Source organism: Etheostoma cragini, chromosome 8 (assembly GCF_013103735.1).
Source record: "Etheostoma cragini isolate CJK2018 chromosome 8, CSU_Ecrag_1.0, whole genome shotgun sequence".
NCBI classification, from domain to species: domain Eukaryota; kingdom Metazoa; phylum Chordata; class Actinopteri; order Perciformes; family Percidae; genus Etheostoma; species Etheostoma cragini.
Window position 1 is genome coordinate 7,254,523 of NC_048414.1, and position 22,884 is coordinate 7,277,406.

Consider the following 22,884-nt stretch of genomic DNA (forward strand, 5'->3'; position numbering starts at 1 on the left):
AAGATAATTTAATTTAATTTAATGTCTTATTTCTGTCCTAAACCCAAAGCTATTCCGTTTAGACGAACAAACACAACGAATACAGATGTATTAACTGAACTGAAAAACGAATAGCAATAATATTTCATTATTAGCCCACTCATATTAAACTTATTTTTTTCAACATAATTTTTTGCGCATTTTAGACCTTTTAATGACAAGACAGCTAAAGAAGTTAGAGGGGAGAATGACATGCAGCAAAGGTCTGCTGGTCGGAGTCAAACCCCGGCCCGCTGAGCAAACATCTATATATGGGCACTGTCTCCACCAACTGAGCTACCCGGGCGTCCGATTTATATTAAATTTGATGTTCTGGTATAATGTTAACCCACATATTTGCTGTCTGATAAAGTCCATTAGAAAACTAATTGGTTGCTCATAAAACCACCAGCAGTTTTGCAGTAGATAGTGGACGGCCACTGCGATAGAAATGTCATGTCATGAGCAGACAGCTGGATGTTCAGTGAGGACATACAGACATGTGCTGCCCGACACCCTCATTCATGTCAATAGGAAGAGAAAGTTGCTTTGAGTCTTATGGTTTCCTCTTTTTTTTAAAAGCCCTAATACCACCAACATGTCGTATGCAGCGTAACCGTACCCCCCACTTGCACACACACACACACACACACACACACAACTCAATTGAGGCCTTTTCACTGAACAAAAGCAGTACACATCCGTTTGTGCGGGCAGAGTGTGTGAGAATAGGAAGGGTGGAAGAGGCTCTTTTGGTGGCTGCACCTGTCAAATGTATGAGGCTCTGATAAGCAGATAACAGGAGGAAAAAAAAACACCTTCTCATTTGACTGAAATTAATTAGACCCTTCTTATGAGGTCACAGCTTTGCACTATCCATTTACGCCTTTTAATATTGTGACAGTAATAGGTTGTTAAAGTAAATTTATTGTTTAATCTTTTCTTAAGCACTAAGAATCTTTGCAGACAAGTAAAAAAGGTTAAAAATGTGCTAGGTTTTTTTCTTTATAGATTTTTCCAAAGTTCTTTTGACCTGTCACTCATTAAAGCGGATTCTTTCTTCGTACATGAGCCAGAAATGATGCACAGATCTGTTCTTACAAAGTATGATCCTGTGCACGGTGTCCCATGTGATGTTGTTTCCACCCTGTCCCACACAAGCTCTCAGGTAGCTGGACGGTGTGTGTTGGTGAGTAGGAGCATTGGTGCCCACGCCTGCGCACTGGTAGAGAAAGTCCTCCTTTGCTATCCATGGTGTGGTGAGTAATTCAGCCATAATCCGCCTTTCTCCTCTCCCCTCTTCTTTCCCCTCTCCTCTCCCCCTCTCCTGTGGTTCCATTCATATTCTAATCACAGCTTTCGCTTCTCCAGCTCTCAGGCACTCCATCAGAGCCCTCCCAGCCTCGGGCTTTGCACTTTTACTTCCCCCCCTTTGTGACCGTTCCCTCTTCTCAGAGGCACACCAGAAATAAGGTTGCAACAGCAAAAAAGTTAGTGGAAAACAGTTGAGAAAATCACCCAAAAGTCTGCACTGGTGGCATTTTTTGCATGTTGGAATGTGTGTCTGGGCCCACAATTTGTCAATTCTTTGAAAAGTTATATACATGATTTAATGGTGGAATGAGGTGAGAAATACACCAAATGTGTCAACAAGTGTTTTTGGATATGAATTGGAAGTTAAAATGAGTAGAGGCAGAAGCGGCGGTTGTGACGGGATGTATGTTTATATGGAACTCTGGGGTGTATAAAAACGTATTAAATACCATAATGGAAGACGGGGAGGCCACAGTGTTAGGACTGCGTAGATCTAAGCCTCTTTTTTTTCGTTGGGAGGGAGCTTTTCTTATTCAAAACAGCCCCACAAAAGACTTCCAATGAGCCTTGCCACATCCCCATCTGACTTGGGGCCATTCATCAGCCTTCCAAGCCTATCAATGACATGTCCCCATCAGGGCTCCTATAAAATCAGCCCCTTTCCCATGAAACATCAGCAAACATTTTGACGGGTCTGGCTTTCCCCCCGCTGGATTTCTGGAGTCTCTACCCCCCTTTCCTCCCTTATTCCCACCTCCCCCCTTCTCCTCCGCCAACACCACCCCTCTCTGGGCGAACCTCAGATCCTCAACATCTTCTGTGACGGGCAGTGGTCACGGAAACACAGAGCGAGACAAGGGGACATCCACTTAGGAGGGGGAAACGTGCACTAAGCCATTTTCTTGGAGGAGCCAGTGTCGTTGATGGGAAGAGGATGCATTGCGGGCTGCTGGAGGAGCCTGATATGGATTCCACAGGTCAGTCCTTTTAATCTCTGCTCGCCTTGCTTTGTCTGGATGTGTTGAGAAAACCAGCTTCTGTTGCGTGAGCTTCTTCTGCTGCTGCTCTTCTGGAAGCCGCAAACTTTCTCTGCAGTCATTCAGAAGAAGTGTCTGGATGCTCCGCTGTTGATTTTTGTTTAATCGCTGATTTACTTTTTTATTTATTTATGTTATTTGTGTAGTGATTTTGGTCATTTACATTTATTAGAAGTGTTGTTATGTTATGTTGTCTACTGATTAATTAAAACTCACATTAAGTAGAGAAATAGCACTTAAATCTCTCCTTGCTGTAATCAGTTAAACCAATTTTCCATAAAAGAAGTCTCCATCACTGGGACTGGAGAAATGAAAACAGCAAGTGCACATCATGGTGGACTTTAAAATCTTTAATGCTTCTGTTTTTTTTTAGTCCATGATTAGAAAACTAAAGCGTTTATTCAACTTCTAAACTGAATTTTACTCAGACTTTATCTGTTAAATATTTTGGATCTTGGTCGAAGTGACTACATTACAGAACAATTATGATTAATGTCCAATCTGATTAAACAGTTAAAATTAAACGAATTGTGCAACTGATTTTTTCATCTGTGGTTCAATTCATTGAAATTATTAAAAGTGATTAATATAATGACATTTTTCGGTAAAGCATTTTCAAATCGTTTACACTTATCACATTTCTAGTATGCTGGTGCGGGGCACAGTAGCTTAGCCCTGAATGTGTGGGAATAAATGAGTGAACATCCGTTTCACTTGTTGATCAAATTTAATCCAATTATTTAGATCCCCAACTTATCTGATCCTGTGGCAAATGAAGCTTGAGATCTGAGCCTCTGTGGAGAATTAGCTTCACTTCAGTGGATTCCCTTTTTTGGGGTTTTGTTTTTTTAGGTAGAAAAAGACAGAAGCAGATACTGTCGGTAAATGATGAAACATGTCAGAAGGTCGTCAGTGACACTGGTAGTTTTACTTAATAGATAACATTCAAATGCAGAGGCAGTTTTTTTTTTTTTTATTGTGTAACAGATGTTCTATTTGGCATGTAGAGTACTATAAATCAGTTAGTAAAGTTAAAGGTGATGATAATCATAAACACAGTCATTGAGACCATTAAAGAGTAAGTTTCTAATCATATGTCCCTAGTATTGAAAGAAAAAAACAGTTCCATGTATGTTCAGAGAGTTGTTAGTTTTCTGTTTCTGCTCCAGATGCAACGATGATGGGACTCTAACTGTAGTCTGACCTTTTCTGTCAGCACGGGCCAAACATTAAGGTGTAGATTCCTCATCGAGTGTAAACTTTTAAAACTTTTTAATATCTATGACCTCCTCTGAATCCCCCTTTGGGCTGCACCAACAGGTCTTCCTCCAACAGTCTGTCCTAGCAACAGCTGCTATGGCGATTGTTTTCAGTTCACATGCAGGGGGAAAGAACATGATTAACACAATTTAAAGAAATATTATGTAGAGAGTTTTTATTTGTTAAAATTAACTAGTTAGGTACATTAACGTTACTACTGTGTGTACTGTGTAAACTTCTGAGGTCGTTTTGATGGGTGATTTCCATTTTAGGTTAAATAAAAAATGTATTGACCAGATTTAATGGAAAGTGTTGTACTTTTTATTTTCTTTCTCTGTTTAGGACATTCAGTTGGTAAATGGTAATTTGTTCAATGGTTGGTAAAGAAGACGTAGCTTATTATCATAAAAACAAAAATAAAACCCAGAAATGCTTTCTTATACTTAAATAAAGAACATGGATATTAATTATGTGAAAAGTTCTTCTTAATAACATTTATCAACTACTAAGACTCCTGAAACAAATACAAGAATTTTCAATGGATTTCAACTCTATGTATCAGGCTGTTTCTACATGAAAGCCTTGGTGTTTTGCTGCTCTTTGGCCACAGAAAGCACACCAGTTGAGCTATTTCTAAGTAGAAATTAAAACAGGACAATGGCCTCTATTCCACCAGACCGCTTCAGTAATGTGCACAGGGTCTTTTAAGCGAGTGTGTACGCTTGTAGTCTCCTGGGAACAATGCTGGATTCCTGCCGTCCTGGTGAAAACATCTCAAATAGAGCCATGGCTCTACTGCTGCCCATACAATCGATTGTTGTCAGCTCGCCTTGTCACATTAGTGACATTTAAAGTGTCCTGTATAGGCAGTGATTTGCACTGTTTATGTAAATACAGCTTTGGCTGTATTACATTGCAGGACAAATGAGTTCACTCCAGAAATTAAGTTTTTAAATGAACAGTTTATGGTTGAATGAAAATAAATACAAAGACATATACCAACTGATGTTTTAGCCAATTGACAATTAAAAGGCCCACTGTTAGATCTTTAAAAATCACATTCTTTTGACCAGATTAATACTTCCATGATCACTTCTGTCTAAACAAAAATATTTTTCTACATTGTACTGCGAGGCATCACATTACAGTTTGTCCAGTTCTGTGATCTGTGGTCCATCGTGTCTTTTTTTAGAGAGTTGGATTGAAAGATGCCTCAACGAGAGTGAGAGCAAGCGATACTCCAGTCACACATCTCTGGGGAACATGTCCAACGATGAACGTAAGCGGGGCAAACACTGTTACACTAAAACTACTGAGGAAACCTGTAAACTGGAATAGTTCATGTGTAGTGTTTAGTATAGTTAATGTCATTTAACCACATGACAGTTTTTAAAAGGTTCGTGATTTTCACAATATTGTCGGTTATGTGACCTTTCACTGGTGCCATGTTTATGATGTCTAATTTTATCCAAATAACTTGACTTTGCCCTAAACTACAATATGTTACAGATGAGGAAAAAGAAAACAACAGAGCCTCTAAACCACATTCGACACCGGCTACTCTGGAATGGTAAGTGTTTTTTTTATTTTTATAAATGTGTATATTATATATATTCTTTAGTCATATGTAAAAGTAATAAGTGGGACAACATTGAAAAATGTAAAAAAAACAAAAAAAACAACAGCTCACACAAGTGGATGTCAAACAGCAGTAATCAATTGTAAATATTAATTTAAAAACCATGTAGTCAGTCTCCAAAAAAAACGTTTTGATTAGTTATTATTTTACTTTATGCTTCCACTTGCCCTGGGGGACATTAAACAATGGATATCAAGTCTAGAATTTCCTTCATCATTTTCCTTTGTCATTTATTTCAAAATTGCATTGATTTAAATAGTTTTACACGACCCACACAGATGAGCACCAGTTTCTTTGCGAAGTAGTTTCTTTTTTGGCTTTATTATGTCAGTAAAGGTAAGATTTTAATTTTGTCACTGAGCCACAAACACAGATGTGATGTCCTACTTTTTAATGCTTGTTTTATTTTCCTAGTTTGTACATGTTGAACATATGTTGTATTTTAAGTAATAACGCCAATGAGAATGACAGAATTGGATTTTTTCCTTCTTTTTTTAAACCTTAGTTTTGCTCATAATCTGATCAGATACCATTTATGTTTGATTTGTCGTTTGATTTGGACTTCACGCCGCTGTTTAACAATAGAGACACACACACATTAAGACTTAAAAAGAGGAGCAGTTTTGACATGCAACAGATCTTTCATATCCTCTGCATGTATAAAGTACAAACCCCACACACGCCTCAAGTTTATCTGTGCCTGCCTGTTGCACAGACCCATGACCAATGACACCCTTTACTTAATAGCATTCAAAAAGCAAATGGGCTTAGATGAATATTAATATTGCTTTAAGCTGCACTGTGGGATGCTGAAACTCAGTGTGAAGAACGAGAATTGGGTCTATGTACCTAAGAGAAGCCTTATAGACATAAATGCTATTGTAATTGGTCTCTGTAAAAATGTCACTGTGCATACGGAGACTTTTTCTTGTGGGTATAGTAAAATTGACTACAAATTTTACTTACATTTTAGTAGGAAAGACTTAACGTTAAAGTAGAAAGAATACATTTGGTTGTAGATTTGTTTTTCTTTTCGAAAAGTCACTAAACTTAGGTTTATATATTTAAAACAGAACAATAGAAAATGACCATTAGCCAATTAACCAGTTAGAAAAATGCAGTGATCTCTAAATAAAGTTAAAAGGCTGTTTTTCCACTAATAAATTAACAATTACTGTCATTATTTTATGACTGTAATTCAGAAGATAGTTAACAGCTTTATAAGAGAAAGGAAATGTAAGTCAGGTCATAAAGATCATCTCCCATGGCTCATAAAACAACAGAACAAGGCTTTTAATATACATATATAATTGATGATGCAGGGTGAGGTGGTGGCAAGATTGAATACATAATTATTTTGTTGTTTGGTGTACCTCAAACTCTGTTCTTATTTAGTTATTTGACATTTTGTTGTTACTTGTAAGTTGTACACAGAGGATAAGTGCAATGATCGGTATTTCCAGCATTCTTGTATTAGCAAATTGCAATATTCATTCAAATTCAGATGTTTTATTGATTGCAGAGAGGCTTTAAAGCTGCATTGAGTGATTTTTTTGTTAGGGAAAAAAGTACTCCAAAACAAATTTAAAGCACACTGACATACTAACAGATAATCAAGTTACAGTGCTTTATATTTAAAACAAAAAATAAAAAGTAGATAAAATCCAAAACATGAAAGACAAGGCACAATAAAATAATTAAAAGCAATTACAAAAACAACAATTTGAACATCCTTTTTGAATTTCAGCAAGGCTGGACAAAACAAAAGAAACATTGTTGTTGTGTGTCATCCGCTTAGCAATGAAAATCAATATTATGTCTTTGCATCACTTGCCCCAGGGGTAGCATGCGCATGGTAAATATAAGGGATTCCAGAATAGACCCCTGGGGCACCCCACAAAAGAGATACAGTAAGTGTGAGAGATGTAGCATTTCTAAGCATAACAGAGAAGGACCTGTTGGACAGATAAGAGATTTACCAATCCAGACCCACATCACTGATGCCAACATAGTCTTTCAGACAGCTGATTATGGCGGATGTGTTAGCAAACTAAATACAGTACACGCCCAGCACACGCAGCAAAATGCACAGAAAGCCGTGTTTTGCATATCCACCCTGGAGAAGTTATTGAGAGATCAATAGTAGTATTGACAATCTTAGTGTCTGGTTAATATGATACATGTGAAGTTGTTGGCTGCAGTAGACCTGCTGATTGATTAAAACTTTACCATCACATGATCAAATTGTCTTAATTCACTGCATTTATTCATTATGTTGACATGAATGTAATCTGACTCCCTAAACAGTCAGTAAATTACAGCAATTTTTTTTTTCTGGTAAAAAAATGTTTTTATCAGAAATGCCACGATCATGTTTATAGCTTTGATTCTTTAATTCATATTAACAATGCTTAAACTTCCATATTAGATTTTTTGTGCACTGATAATTTCCATTGTCATCACCAGGCTAGAGGAGAACTATGAGATAGCCGAAGGTGTGTGTATCCCCCGAAGTGCCCTCTACATGCATTATCTAGACTTCAGTGAAAAGCATGACACACAGCCTGTGAATGCGGCCAGCTTTGGAAAGGTAAGATTCAAACATCAGTGGGGATGAAGGTTAAACCGTCTGGCAACTCATCATTCCCACCTTCATCCCAGTTAACTCAAAACATTTTTTACTTATCTTGTAAACACATGAAACTCATCGACTCCGGAACATCTGTAGTCGTTGTTGGGTTTTAACATACATTAATACATGCACTGTTCAAGTTCAAAGTAATTAAAGCAAAATGAGTCAACAGAAGAAGATACAAGACAACATTTGGATGTCATATAAAAGCAATAATCTCATGCAATAAATCAGCCGTAAGCCACAGTCTGACCATTTCATGCCTGGCTTGGTTTCGTGCTGCTGCTATGGCTGCTGTTGAAGTAATATCAACTGCAGCTCAGTGTGAAGTGAGCAAAGCTCTGCAGTCGTTCACTGAACACATAATCTAGAGCCAAAGGAGATGTGCTTTCGTCTGTTCCCACAACCCCAAGAAGTTCCTTGGCCTTCCTACCCCCAGCCATCCCCTGTACCCTGGACCCCGGCCCCAACCCCCAACCCAGCCCACCCCCACCCCTCCATAGCTCCTGTCGGAAGATATTGAAAAAGAGAAGGGGCCTGGATTAATGTGTAATTAAAGGAAATTTGGAAGGGTGAGATGTTGCGGAATGTTAGATCAGTGGCTAGAGCAGTGTGGGGTGTCCTTTAGGAAGGCTTCATTGATTCAGGACAAAAAAACGAGAGAGGGCCCGGACTGCCTCCCTGTCTGCTCATTTATCAAGCGGGGCCTGACAGAAACTTCACAGCTTGGCCTCCTTTTTCATCCCACACAATAGAGAGCTACACTGTTTGCTAAAGTTTCTGCACCAGGAGCTGGACGAAGGAGCCAATCTCTTTGGACAAAAAGAGAGGAAAGGAAGAAGGCGGGAGTGGAAAAGAGAAAGAGAGTGAGAAGGAGAGAGGGTGGGTGGGTGGATAGATGAGGGGAGACTGTTGATATTGGCCAAAAATAAAAAATACCCCTGGATGTCATAAATGGATGGCTCTCAAAGCTTTTTTCCCTCACAGACTTCCCCGAGGATACAGCAATGAGATGTTTTCCTGACAAACTTTATCAAACACTTTCCCTTACCTTTTTACTAAAAAATACACAAGTTAATATTTTATAAAGATTGTATTTGGTTCTTTGTGTCAGGTGTATCCACCTCATTTTCTTTTCTTCACTTCACTTATATGAATTACTGGGATAGGCTGAGATAAAACGCTAAAAGAAAGTTCAACCTCTTTCCCACTCTTTAGTTACGTGACACTAACCTTTTCTCTTCTACACCAAACAGATCATAAGGCAACAGTTTCCAGCATTAACTACCAGAAGACTGGGGACAAGAGGGCAGTCTAAGTAAGTTGATTTGGTTTGATTATGTCATTAACAACCTACACATTACACACTTATTCACAAACCCACTCCCCCCCCCAAAAAAAGACAAATTCAATCAAACATGGAGCATAGACATGCAGAAATAGAAAACAAGCAGCACATAACACAATGAAGCAGTTAAGCCTAAAATAAGGCATGACACAGTATAACAACATTGAAGTTAAAATAACTTAATTTTGGTCTGGAGTTCTGAGACTCTTATGAAAAAAGAAAAAATCCATTTTGTTTTCTGATACAGAACATACATCGCATTCGATAGTAGTAAAGATCTGAAACTGTAGAATAGATTTAGTTTTCATAAGATAAGTTTGTTCTTCCTAATTATGTAAACAAAATACAAAATCAGAATAACATCTGATTAAACTTTTAAGGCATTTATAACAAACTTAATACATTTTTAAGAATTATAACAAATGTGTTATATTATATATATATATATATTATATATGTCTTTATAAAAAGAAATTTGGGAGTTTTTCTTTTATTCCGAGTTTTTTTGTACTTAACATATCTTTTTCACCCATTCACCCTCTGCCGTTCTCAGGTACCATTACTACGGCATAGCTGTGAAGGAGACCTCTCAGTATTACGATGTGATGTACTCCAAAAAGGGAGCGGCGTGGGTAAACGAGACGGGGAAGAAAGAGGTCACAAAGCAGACAGTGGCATATTCACCGCGCTCCAAACTGGGGACACTCCTGCCAGAGTTTCCAAATGTCAAAGACCTAAATTTGCCCGCCAGCCTGCCAGAAGAGAGGGTAAACAGGAGTTTTAAAAGTCCATCCTTACAGCCGCCCCCTCCCCACCCATCTCTCCCTGCCATCTCACTAACTCTGCGCCCCCTCTGGCTTCCAGCCTTTTATCTGCTCCGGGACCTTCACTGGGTTTGCATTTAGAGAAGGACCTTGAGGATTTATATGCTGGCTCCTCACTAACTCTTAATCTTTTGGGGGAGATAATAAGATCTAGCAATGGACAAAGGACAGGCACTAGCTGTCCAGCTTTTAAAGAGGGGCCATGATTTTAAATGGTTTGTGTTTTGCTGATCTCTAAAGCTCGTTTTATATTACTCCGCTCCAGGCTAGACCTGTAACATGTATTTATTGGTTCACATACTTTGGTTCAAGATTTATTTTCTTGTTTTTCCACCACTTTTATTTAACTTTCCCCAAAGAAGAAAAACTGTTAGGTTTGTGATGCAGATCAATGCTCTGTTGTTGCCCACAGGTGTCAACCTTCATCATGATGTACAGAACACACTGTCAGAGAATATTGGACACTGTTATTCGAGCCAACTTTGATGAGGCAAGTTTTTTCTGTTTTAAACAGTTTTACCATTTCAACAAACAATGTGATTTTATGTTACTAATTCCTGAAGCTTTTAAACAGGCAAGAAAGAATACCTTTTATTTCCTGTGGTATTGAATGGCATGGTGTGTGTGGTGCTTTTAGGTTCAAAGTTTCTTGCTGCACTTCTGGCAGGGCATGCCGCCCCATATGCTCCCTGTCCTGGGCTCCCCCACCGTGGTGAACATAGTCGGTGTTTGCGACTCCATCCTCTACAAGGCCATCTCTGGGGTGCTGATGCCCACAGTCCTGCAAGCACTGCCCGATAGGTGAGCGCCTGTTGTAAGCTTTACTCTTAAAATCATTTTTCTATATGTTGTTGCTTAAACTGGAGAGCATGGTATGTTGTTTTTTTCTGCTCTGACTAAACAGCAGACATTTATCTTTATTTGTACAAACCTGCAGAAATTTAAATTTCTCAAAAGGCAAAAATGAGTCAATAAATCAATTTCTCAGTTTGACTGATCGTCAAATCCGGTTAGGTTCTGGAAAATTGTTTTAATATTTTGTGACATTTTATAGACCAAAGGATTCTTTTATTGTTTAAGAGAATATGAAGGGTGATAATAAATGGTGTCCAAGGTAGTAAACGTGCTTCTGTTTTCTCTCGTCCACACAGTTTGACTCAGGTTATTCGAAAATTTGCCAAACAGCTTGATGAGTGGCTAAAAATAGCACTTCACGACCTTCCTGAAAACCTGAGGAATATCAAATTTGAATGTCAGTATGCAATCCACATGATCCTCATCGTAATGGAAGTTTAAATGCTGGACTAACCTTGCAGGACTAACCATATGTTTTCTGCTTTTTTGTTCCCAGTATCCAGAAGATTTTCTCAGATTCTAAAGCGGCAAACATCATTAAACCATCTATGTCAGGTGCCTATCGTGGTCCGAATTTTTTTTTTAATAAAGTCCATATGAACAAACACAGCTGATAAGGGATATGGGTATGCTTGTGTAAGTAATATTGTCGATTTATCTGTTCCCAGGCGTCGCGGACTGTGATAAACAGTGCCGACATCACCTTTCAAATGCTGGAGGACTGGAGGAATGTGGACTTGAACAGCATCACCAAGCAGACACTTTACACCATGGAGGACTCACAAGAGGATCACAGGCAGCTTATTATCCACTGTAAGTTCATGCCTTTAAACTGATTCCACTCTAAACACACCCATCCAGACAGAGAGTTACACTTTACTGCCACCCAAACTACACACTGAGAGACAATCATTCCCACGACCAGCAGAGTCAAAGCATTAATGATGGAGACCAAAAGGTTAAACAAGTTCACTCTCCTCTGAAACACCCTGCGGAGCATCTCCAATTCAATGCAGCCTTACTGCTCTATATCAGTCCTGACGGGATCAGAGGTCACACAAACGCAATCGATGATACCATCCAAATCTTTCACTTTTTTTAGTTTTCAATTTATGTAAAATATTATGAAGGCTGACCTTCTCCCTCCTGTCACAGTGTATCAGGAGTTTGACCGTCTATTGGAGGAGCAGTCTCCAATCGAGGCATACATTGAGTGGCTGGACTCGATGGTGGACCGCTGTGTCGTCAAGGTTAGACCCCAAACTACTTTTTTCACTTATTTCGGGACAATATGTGTTTAAACTTGGTCTGACTCAGCATTTTTGCATAAAGTTTCTGTCTTTTGTTCATGTTGCACCGGTAAAGTTTATATATTTTCCATGTTTGATGCTGAGGACTGATTTTAAGTAGATGTTTCAGGTGTATGTGCTGCAGAAGTTAAAAAGACACCTGTGGCTGAAAGCCACTAGTCCCAGCATGTCTTTCTTTTACACAGAGGCACTTACGTTGCAATCCTCCCAGTTAATGATGTCTTCAAGCTTCCCATTTGCGTCCATTATGTGCCAGATATGGGCTTGTAAATTTTGGTCGCCCTGGCAACGTCTTGGACTGCCCAGACAATAGTTCAATAGGAAGGCGTGTCCCTGGGGGCAAATTAAATAGTTGACTTGTTGACATGTTTTTCGTTCCTGCGGGTTAAGCCCCAATGCGGACCCCGAGGTTAATTCTACCCCGGCATATCGACCCTTCCCTCCCTTTTCTCATGGAAATGTTCTCTCTAGGTGGCAGGGAAGAGGCCCGGGTGCCTGAAGAAGGTGGCCCAACAGTTTCTGCTGATGTGGTCGTGTTTTGGTACCAGAGTCATTCGGGATATGACCCTCCACAGCGCGCCCAGCTTTGGTAAGCTGCTAATTCTTTGTCATCATTCTTTATAACGACAAACAGCCGGAAATACACAACTTTGACGCTTAATGAATATACCAAAACGTTGTAATTTATTGTTTCATGCAAGAACAAGGGTCCATACCACACAGAACAAACAAAAATAAAACCTCCCTTCCCAAAACACAACCCAAGCTTTTTGTAATTATCCATTCGGAAGAACTCATCATCAAAGTGTAGCCCTTAAATCACCATATAATGACTATTACTACTACTATATAATTAAACATTCAAGTTCAGTCACATTATTAACAGTCTTTTTCTGTAAGAAGAACATTAAACCTTTAAATTGTTTCTGAACCTTCCATAGCTGATGGTAATCTACCTGAACATATCTGCGCACACAGCTGCATCACATAAGGCACAATGTAGTTTTTTTAATGAGGCAATGTTTGTAGATTATTTTTAGATTTATGCTAAACATCAATGGACCATATTTCCTTTACATTAAATATTTGTGCTGAGAATCAATATTACACACATTAAAAAAGTGAAAAGCATATTCATATCCGTAATCCAGCGACAACCAACAATCGTCTTTCTAGTGAGCTTTAAATCACTATTATGCAGTCACATTAATTTTAGTATGTTCCTTTTTTTGTTTTCTTTTTTAACATTGTGAAATGATATAATTATTTTGGTGGAGGCTTCCGACAATGCCATTGAGTTTTCTGCCTCTCTTGCACTTTACATTATGTATGTTTTAAATTTCTTTCAAAATTTTGCAAAATTTACAATTATACAAAAAACATCTTACATGTATGTTCATGTCACTACTGAACTTGAAACTGGTGTAACAACTCCATACATGGTTCAGTCCAACCAAATAAACCCTTCTGGATTCCTCTACTGTAAAATTCTCCTAAGTCTAAAATAAGGAGAGAGGGGAAACAAGTAAAATGGCTGCTTTAATTGCTTGTTGTGCACCACCAAGGGTTGCAATCAGTGAAGAGTTGTAAAAATGAAAGAAAAGAAAATGGCTTCTTTTTGGCCTGCTTCTGTTGGCCCTGTCTGTGAGTATCAAAGACACAGTTGGTCGCAGTGTTTTGATAAAGCAGGTCTCTGCTCACAAACAGCTAATTAACAATAGCCGCCCCTCCCCTCTCCCGACGCCTCTGCCTATCTTTCCCTTTTATGACCGGTCAGTATTACACCCCGCTCCCTTGAATAGCTACAAGTGTTTATTATGCACACGACAGCAGCAGCAACCCTCACAATGACACAATTGTGACACTCCCTCACATGCCACAGTCTCATCTTCCGTGTGACCCCAGGGTCAGTTGACATATTTCTGGCACTGACTCGATACACGGAAACAAGGGCACCCGCTTCTTTTTATTAACAGCAGCCCTCCTGTCATTATGCAGGATGTGATATCATCAGTCAGATACTTTAAGAAATGCTTTTTTTTGGGGGGGGCACACAACTGACTCTTCCTGTCAGCAGGTATCACCTCCTCAGTCTTTGGTACAAATAACACTTTTTTCTCTTCTTTTTTATAAAACTACTCTTGCGTATCTGTGTGCAGGGTCCTTCCACCTGATCCATCTCATGTTTGATGACTATGTGCTTTACTTGCTGGAGTCCCTGCACTGCCAAGAGAGAGCCAACGACCTCATGAGGGCCATGAAGGGAGAGGGCAGCACAGGTGAGACCACTACCTGGTCATTAATGACAGTACAGCTGCAAAAATGTCTTGTGTAATACTTTGTAGTAAAATAATAAGATAATCTCACTGAAAAGGACCAACAATTATGTACTGTAATTTGTTTTAATGGGTAAAGTGCTTTATCAATTAGAAAATCTCAATCAATCAGTTCCAGCTCAGAAATTGTGAGGATTTGCTCATTTTCTTTGTCTTTTGTCATAATTGACTAAATATCTTTGCTTTTGGACTGTTGGTCGGACAAGACAAGCAAATTGAAGACATCTCCTTAAGCTTTAAGAAATTATGATGTACATTTTTGTACTTTGTTTTGCACCAAACTGTAATTTTTTTAATAAATCAGCAACATAATCAGTAATGAAAATAATTTTTAATCGCTAATTTGTTCCATATATTTTTCTGAAATGATTTACTTGTTTCTCTTTGGAATTCCTTCTGTGCTCTTTAGAAAACAAAACAAAGTGTAAAAGTATGTTTACTTTATTGATTTAAACCTCAAACTACTGATCTTTTGTGTGTTCAGTGCTGTATGTATCATTTCTATATCCATCCATATATTCCATAATATCACTTGTTTATTTGAACACACAGTACAGCTTTGCCCCATATACGTGCTTTACTGTTAGACATTCAGGTATAACTCACAAGCACCCTCTCAAAGCAACTATATATTTTATTTTTGTAATCATTTGTCTAATGGTCTGTCCACTCTTGACATCTTCAGCTGAGACAGAGGAGGAATTCAAGCTGACAGAAACCACCCCCGCCTCCCCGTCTCTTGGATCTTACTCTCCCGCTCGGTCAGTCCACTCTGTGGTCGTTTCCTCAGCCAGCTCCCCCACAGCAGCCGCGTCGCCAGAGTACACCGGAGTCCCCACCACCACAGGTGAGACAGGCCTTACAGTCACACACAGACATCTTAAATAAGCAGAAGTCTCACCGCACATAGTTTCTTTGAGCCAACACATTTTTTTTGTGTCCATATATGTGTCTACCAGGCGCTGTTCAGTCATATACCTGGTCCCTTACATACACAGTGACAACAGCCGGCGGCTCCGCTACAGAGGCCGGCCAGCAGCTGTCCTGTATGAGGAGCAGTGCTCCAGTCCCACCTCCATCCTCCACCCACCGAATGCCTGTCTACAGAGAGGAGCACGGGTAATTATGATTACTATGATATTAGTATTAAAACAAATTTTAATTTTGTTGGAGAATCTCTTCAAATGGTTTTGACTTGCTTACTCCATTCTAGGTATACTGGTAGCTACAACTATGGCAGCTACGCAAACCAGCATCCTCACTCCATCCAGAGCCAGTATCCCAGTCTAGCCCATGAGCCGGCGATCCCAGCCCCCCTCCACTACTCCACCTACCACCGGTCGTCTGCACAGGTCAGTCCCGGTCACCCAAGAACTGGGGGTCAATACTGCAGCCTTTAAGATAAATGATGAATCAGTGAAGACATTTTCTTAGTACATTTTAGTCCTTTTGTGTTCTCAGTTCAAAATTGTAAATATTTAAATGTATTAGAAACTAAATTGACTTAGACATTCATAAGTAAAACTAATTGGTATGCAAAATAAGCCCTTTCATAGTGTTATGTGTTATTACCAGTATGTGTGTTATAATTATTGATACATAACTTATCAGGTGAATTATAACGTTGCAGATGGTCAAAGTGAACCACTTGTACCACCATTGTAATGAGTATAAAATAGGAGTGCAGTGCGGCATCCTGAAGGAATGCCTTGCAGTAGAGTTCTGGACCATTTGTCTGGACCAGACGGTCCTGGAACAACTTTCTGAGACAGTTGAAAATGGATGGAATAGAGTTGCAGTTATCAATCCGAGATGATATAAAACCATGAATGATCATCTCAAGCTCGGAATGCAAAACAACAGCTCTAAATTTGGCAAAGTTTCTTAATTGAAAGAAACATGTGCGGGTCAGTGATTTGATATGTTGATCAAAACACACATTATGATCAAATATAACACCAATACTTCTCAGTTTGGACTGTACTGCTGAAAAAGAGCTGAACAACCAGCAGCATAAAATTCCGTTTTTGACAATTTTTTTCAAGACTTTGAAAACAACTTTCCCAAACTGTTTACTCAGTTAGCACAACGTGGGTCTGTGACGGTTAAAAATTAAAATACATACAGTTAACACTAATTGTAAAATGCTTGAACATCTTTTACAATCAAGCTCAACCAAGACCAAAACAATGTGTTTTTACTGAAAAATTTGCAAATGCTTTCACAATGTATGTCAGAACAGATAACAGGCTAAAGTCAAAGTGAACAGTTGTTCATATTGTATATTGAAACACAAATATTTTCCTTGCTTTTTACCTATATTCCTATAAACAGCCGATTGAAGTTATGCAAATAGATCAATCACAGCTGATTCCCATCTAGGGAACACACTCAGCTGTTGAGGTTAATTTTAATTGCATGACCATCTTTTTTTTTTACAAAATTCTTTAGATGTTACAGTAAGTGAGTGTTGACCTTTGACAGCAAGGATTACAGTAACCAAAGTCATATTCCTTGTTTGTGTACGCAAACCTGGCCAAAGCTGATTCTGATATGTTATACTTGTACATACAGTAAAAGAGGACTTCTTTGGGCTGTTTTTGTGTGGAAAAGGAACAATACAGTAAAGATGAACACAAAGAAAGTAAGAAAAGTTCCTGCACGAGGGAGAGGAACACGAGTACCAGGACAATTCTGTCTCTGTTTACCTTTTTTCATAAACCTTACATTCTGTCTATGCCCAATGTACGTCAAGAGCAGATTTAAGTTGCGCATGCTCGGATTTAAACAGTTTACGGCGTAACCTGTAATAGAAAAATTTGTGAAATCCATGAAGAAATAAAGAAACAGTTAACTGCATTGCCAGTTGTGTGTTGTAGTTGTGGTGGTGCATTAAGACTTTAAATAAAAGTTGTTAAAATGTTTAAAAGTATTTAAAAAAATTGTCACAGCAATTGTAAAAAACTAATATAAATAGTAAAATGAAATACAAATAACTCCAAACTGCACCTGTACTAGAGTACTTGAATAAATGTATGTAGGCAATGTTCACCTACAATAACAATATCCAGTGATTGCTGCAGATTATACTGATGTCCATGAAACTCAGCATCACATCAAAACAAATAACAGAAATAGATAAGATGTTTGCATTGTGTCTAAACTGTAAATAATGAGTTAACTGTATGCATCCACAAACAGAGCAGTGTGCAACTATGCTATGTTATTTACATATCATAGTATATAGCATAGCAAGAAGTAAAAAAGGTAGCATACAGTATGTGCATAAATGTGCCCACAAAGATGTGTCAAAGTTAAACGGGTATATAAATATGTAGATGTGGATAAATGATGTGGGGGAAAGCTTGAGGCACTTCTTGGTACTCTTAGCATAGCCGCAAAGTAAATAAAAGACTGAAGATTTAAATGTGAGAAAAAAGGTTGTTAGGATGGAGTTGCTGATTTTACAGCTCTTGTAGCGACTGGTGTGAGTTTGCTCTTTCGATGGTAATTTCCTGTCAAGGGCCCTCCAGCCTCCGCTGTCTTAATAGTGAGAGGAGATCAGCTGGGCCTCAGCGGTCGCAGTGTTTGTAAAAGTCCCCGAATCACCCTCTCCACACAGCGGAAGCAGACAGTGAAAGGTGGCTCGGCCAGGGCCAAGTGGGGCCCTGCTCTGTTACTCTTCTTTCCAGCTCTCAATAGTCTCTTCATCTGTTTGAGCCAGTAGCCACAGAGGAGGGCCAAGGGGGCGTTTATTAAAATATTGTTATTCAATGGTCTCTTTTCTGCTTGTGAACAAGAGGCCGCTGAGCCGTCTGTTCTGCTCTCTGACCTGCACTGACTGTCTTTTTCCATGCCGTGATCCCTCATAATGGAATCGACTGTCGTGTTTATATTTAGTGAGAAAAAGGAAAAGGGTCCTACTTCCACTTTTTTTTTAAGCCTGTCTGAACTTAAATCGGGCACAATGCCTGTGCTTTGTCTGTGTGAGAGGTCGGGGATGGAGCTGGGACAAACACAAAACCTTGTTGGATCCCCATCTGTCCAAAACATTTTTGTCAACTGGCTGATTTAGTCAGAGCTGTTTAGATTCAGTCACCATAGGCAACACAAATAACACAGGAAAACCACTTTTTTTTTTTTTTTGCTGAGTGGATGTCCAATTTTCTTAAGTGGCTTAATTTTCTATTTTGACCACTGTGGTAGAACTTGTGAAGCAATTTCCCCTAACAGGAAATTACCATCGGCAAGCTCCATTTGCCCCCAACGCCACAAGACTAATACAGCATCAGATATGATATCAGCTGGGCTATAGCTACCTTTGAGGACACCGAGATCATGTCCTCTGTAAATGTTTGGGGGATGTATTGGTTACAGCAGCCTGGAGTAGGTTAATATACTTTAATTAAAATCTTACACATAATGGGTATGTTATAGGCTGATTTACAACTAGCCCAATTAGTAAATATAGGATTCAGTATTTCTTCACGAGTTTACTCCTGACAACATTTTGATCTTCATAAAAGTATCAGTTTGATAGATTGATGTAAGATTGATACCACTCTCACATCTGTTCGTAGAGTTAACTGAATAATTAAAGAGTAAATAGCTTAGTCGATCATAGTTGGGGTAGGCAGTTTGTTTATGCGTCATTGGGCAAAAATTCCATTATCTTTTAGAATATTGTAATTCAATTGGTCTAAGAGAAGAACTAGACTTCTGCACTTCCTCTTGGCTCTGTTTTCAGGCTTTAGAGAAGCTACCTTGTGATGAGAGACTTTGGCTATTCACAGGTCATTTCAGAACGCGAACGCTGTTGCAGAAAGCTGATGCAGGTGGGGAAAGCCTGATTCAATTTAATGGTTAATTGAAAGTGGGGTACTCGCCGATCCTGTTTTAGATGTTGGTAATTAAAAATTAAAGGTTATTTTTCATTAATACTGCTGCGGCTAATCTAGGTTTATGTTTATGTAGCTAGTGCCTTGAATCACAGTTTGTCATTTCAAAGGGCTTTACAGATCCACAAGTTTGCAAAGAAAACAGGATGGTAGTTCTCATATAATTGGTGCTAAATAATGGCTCGGGATCAAAATTGGGATGAGTGAAATTAATGCCTAGTACCCGTACAGGTTGATGTATGAACATGTGCACAAACCAGAGACTGTGTATTAATGGACAGCACGTGTGTGACGTCAACCATTGCTTTGTGGAGATCTGCTATCCACTGTCGTGTTTGCCTTTACGTTACACACTTTCACTGACAATCACATCATAGCCACGCCCTAAAATAACCCCTACTTTATCACCAATTTTAAAATCAACAAGATCATAAATCAAAAAAAAAACATCATTCCGTGTTGCAGAAGACATAAAACCGCTTGAGACCATACCATATCATTATAAAATTGTTTACTGAGGTAATAAATCAAGTGAAAAGTAGGTCACTTTCTCATAGACTTCTTTAGAAATCAACCTCCTTTTGCAACCGCATGTGTCGTCCCCTGCTGGAATTCAGATAGAATGCAGGTTTAAGGCACTTCCGCATTTCCAGCACTTCGCCAAACCGGATGCGTTGTCCATTCAAATTTACAGTCTATGGCATAAACCCATGCTGGTCTGGTGGAAGGGCTAGGGACAGAGAGGGTAGAGCTGCAGGAGGAAGAGGGCTGTATTTTCAAATTCTGGCAGGTTTTTTTGCCTTTTCTAGAGAACTGCCCAACACAGTTTATTGATTAGTCACTTCACAGATAAATTACCTAAACACCTAAAATAATTTTTTGAGTCACTTTTCAAGTAAAACACCAAACCATTATGTTGCCCTCTAAATGTGCTCATTTGATACTTTTATTAGTCTTATATGATAGTAAACTGAATATATTTTGATGTAAGACATAAACAAGACAAATATCAGCAGATTAATTGGTTATACAAAAAATATTTACTTTAGGGCTCTATCCATTTACTGTATACATGTTATGCTTCTCTCAGTGGTTAACTCTGCTGAATCACCATAACTCCTTTCCTCTTCTTTCCTTCCACAGTACCAGCTCAACGGCCAAATGTCTCGGATGGAGCCTTGTTTGATGGGCAGCACTCCTCGCTTGCACCCTGCACCTGTCGCCCCCCGGTGGCCAGATGTGTCACCAGCTAACAGCTGTTACACCAGCCCACCTATGCATTCATCCCGCTATGCCACATCTGGGGACATGTACTCTCCCCTGGGCCCTCGCAGGAACTCTGAGTACGAACACTCACAGCATTTCCCTGGCTTCGCCTATATCAACGGAGAGGCCACGACAGGCTGGGCGAAATAGCCTGTAAGCACACCTCTGGACAGCTGTGTACAAGCACAGCCCATGCCATGTACACTGGAGAATGCAAAGTCTCTGAACACTTCCAATCAAGTACATCAAAAAAGGAGGGGCAGAGAGTTGAAAGTACCAATGCAAGGTATTAGGAATCATGGTATTGATGTACTGACAATTTGAAAAGGCTCTGAATCACTGATGAATGTGGTGTAACTTGTTTGGAGGTTTGGTGAAATTTCTTCAACAACTGATGTTTTTGCTCACTGCTGGAGAAAAACAATAATCACATATTATAGAATGAACTTGCAGCAAAATCATCTAAGAGTGCAATGCTGCTGCCAAGCTGTGCCTTTGTTTTAAGGAATGTACACCTCTGTTTCCCTTGTCAGTCTCATAACTCAGCACACAGATCATTCCACAAACCCTCAGTCAGTTTTGGCAATGACTGACAGATCAGTGTGCTGTATACTGTCACTGACCACAGTACAATCTCAGTGACACCGCTGTCTCCTCTTGTTGCTCAGCACTGCAGCATCCTAAGATGGGCTCTGCAGCAGCTTTATTTGCTGCAGGATGTGGGCAAACTGTACTGCCTTAACGTTCTTTTGGGACACTAGTTACACACAGTGGCACAAAGCCAAAACATACAACATCATAAGACAGATATAAACTCCTTGATCTTTGTATTAAGGTGTCTCCCTCTTGGATAGTTTGTTTTAATGATTGAATGCTGTGACTCAAAATCAACTGTGCAAGTGTATTCTGTCGCAAGCTTTTTTTGCTGTGTTCTTGTGACAATATACTGTATATACAGTAAATATAGTATGTATTTTCTGTAACTTTGTAACATGGTGTATACTTTATTTTCTATGTTACAATTGGTACTTTGTTCTCTGTTTTGTATGGTTAGTGAAAGACGCATTAACCTAGGGTTGTGTGTTTTATAATGCACTCAAAGCCACTGAGGACCTATTACCCTATGGGTATTTATAAAAAGGAAAATTATTAAAGTGTACAGTAACATGAAGTCTAGTCACTTTTCTGTAAATAAAAGCACTGGAAACTGTCTGTGGTGACAATTTAAAATCTTTGTCAAATTGTCTTCTTTTTTCCAACTCTTTGTTTATTCTTTCTGTTTAAAATTCCACAAAAGCATGCACAAAAATGTCAAAATTTGACTAAATATAATTAAACACATTATTGTATCTAATTAATAATCATAATCAATGTCAGCACTAGAGAAAATCCTTTTTTTCAGTGACCTATTAAGTCTTGATCTTTCTATGCTTGTCTACAAGACAGACATAAAAGGGTTTAATGTTATTATTTAAGGTATTTATTTTAAGCATAACATGCGTTAAGGTAACATGTTGACCTTAAAACTACTGATATGTTGCCTTTTGAAAATGCATCCTTCTACATTTGCCTTCCATCAAATGCCCAGTTAACGTTTTGATGTTGGAAAAGAAAAACATTTTCTGAAGTCGTCTGAGCTGATTGTACTTCTCTCTCTCTTCATGCAGTGACAACCCAGTGGGGGGTTGGGCCTGTAGCACAAGGGCCACACTGCAGAAAGAATTACATTTCTATAGAGAGAATTCCTGCTGTGCTGGGGTCATTGCACCTCAGTACCATAACCTTTGACCTCTGACCGCTGCCGAGATTTGTATTTATTGGAACATAGATCCTCTGTGTTATGTCTCTCCGAAATCCTGCGGGATTCACAACAGAGACTTTGAACGCAGAAAAACACAAGAGCAACAACAAAAAATGATGACCGACTACTGGTTTAATCATCTGACCTGAGTGTCAATATCAATATCTGCTAAAGATTTCAGAGGAAGATTGGTGATCCTGGGTGTGTGCACGAGGACATTATTGTCAGCTGTAAGAAACATGCTGCATGACCTGCATGGTCCCTTATCTGACATAACCCAGACACTGCGGTAGTAACAAGTACTTTTTGTGTGCTTTGAAATAAGTCTATAACTCATTGATTTCTC

At 39.0% G+C, this 22,884-nt stretch overlaps 1 protein-coding gene across 5 annotated transcripts; it reads left to right on the plus strand.

The window, feature by feature from the left end:
- Positions 1–931: 931 nt before the first annotated feature.
- Positions 932–21,967, plus strand: rfx4 (regulatory factor X, 4). Of its 5 annotated transcripts, XM_034879360.1 has the most exons (19): positions 933–1,277; positions 1,390–2,309; positions 4,822–4,908; positions 5,139–5,199; positions 7,735–7,858; positions 9,157–9,218; positions 9,802–10,015; positions 10,485–10,562; positions 10,710–10,873; positions 11,224–11,324; positions 11,424–11,482; positions 11,596–11,740; positions 12,083–12,177; positions 12,709–12,826; positions 14,397–14,516; positions 15,259–15,420; positions 15,533–15,692; positions 15,787–15,925; positions 20,615–20,887. In XM_034879360.1, the coding sequence occupies exons 2-19, from the start codon at positions 2,267–2,269 to the stop codon at positions 20,885–20,887; spliced, it is 2,205 nt and encodes a 734-aa protein (XP_034735251.1). In that variant the 5' UTR covers positions 933–1,277; positions 1,390–2,266. The 5 variants fall into 5 exon arrangements, with proteins under 5 accessions (XP_034735252.1, XP_034735251.1, XP_034735255.1 ...); XM_034879361.1 differs by having other exon boundaries at positions 932–2,309; positions 15,262–15,420; positions 20,615–21,967; XM_034879364.1 differs by having other exon boundaries at positions 933–2,309; positions 15,262–15,420; positions 15,572–15,692; positions 20,615–21,967.
- The last annotated feature ends 917 nt before the right edge of the window (positions 21,968–22,884 follow it).

What these genes read in the sequence shown, in the direction of transcription:
- rfx4 (XM_034879360.1), top strand. Translation starts at nt 2,267, where the DNA reads ATGCATTGCGGGCTGCTGGAGGAGCCTGATATGGATTCCACAG. An exon ending in GCCTGATATGGATTCCACAG is followed by an intron (nt 2,310 to 4,821) that starts GTCAGTCCTTTT and finishes GTCTTTTTTTAG; the next exon opens with AGAGTTGGATTGAAAGATGC. An exon ending in GAGGAATATCAAATTTGAAT is followed by an intron (nt 11,325 to 11,423) that starts GTCAGTATGCAA and finishes TTTTGTTCCCAG; the next exon opens with TATCCAGAAGATTTTCTCAG.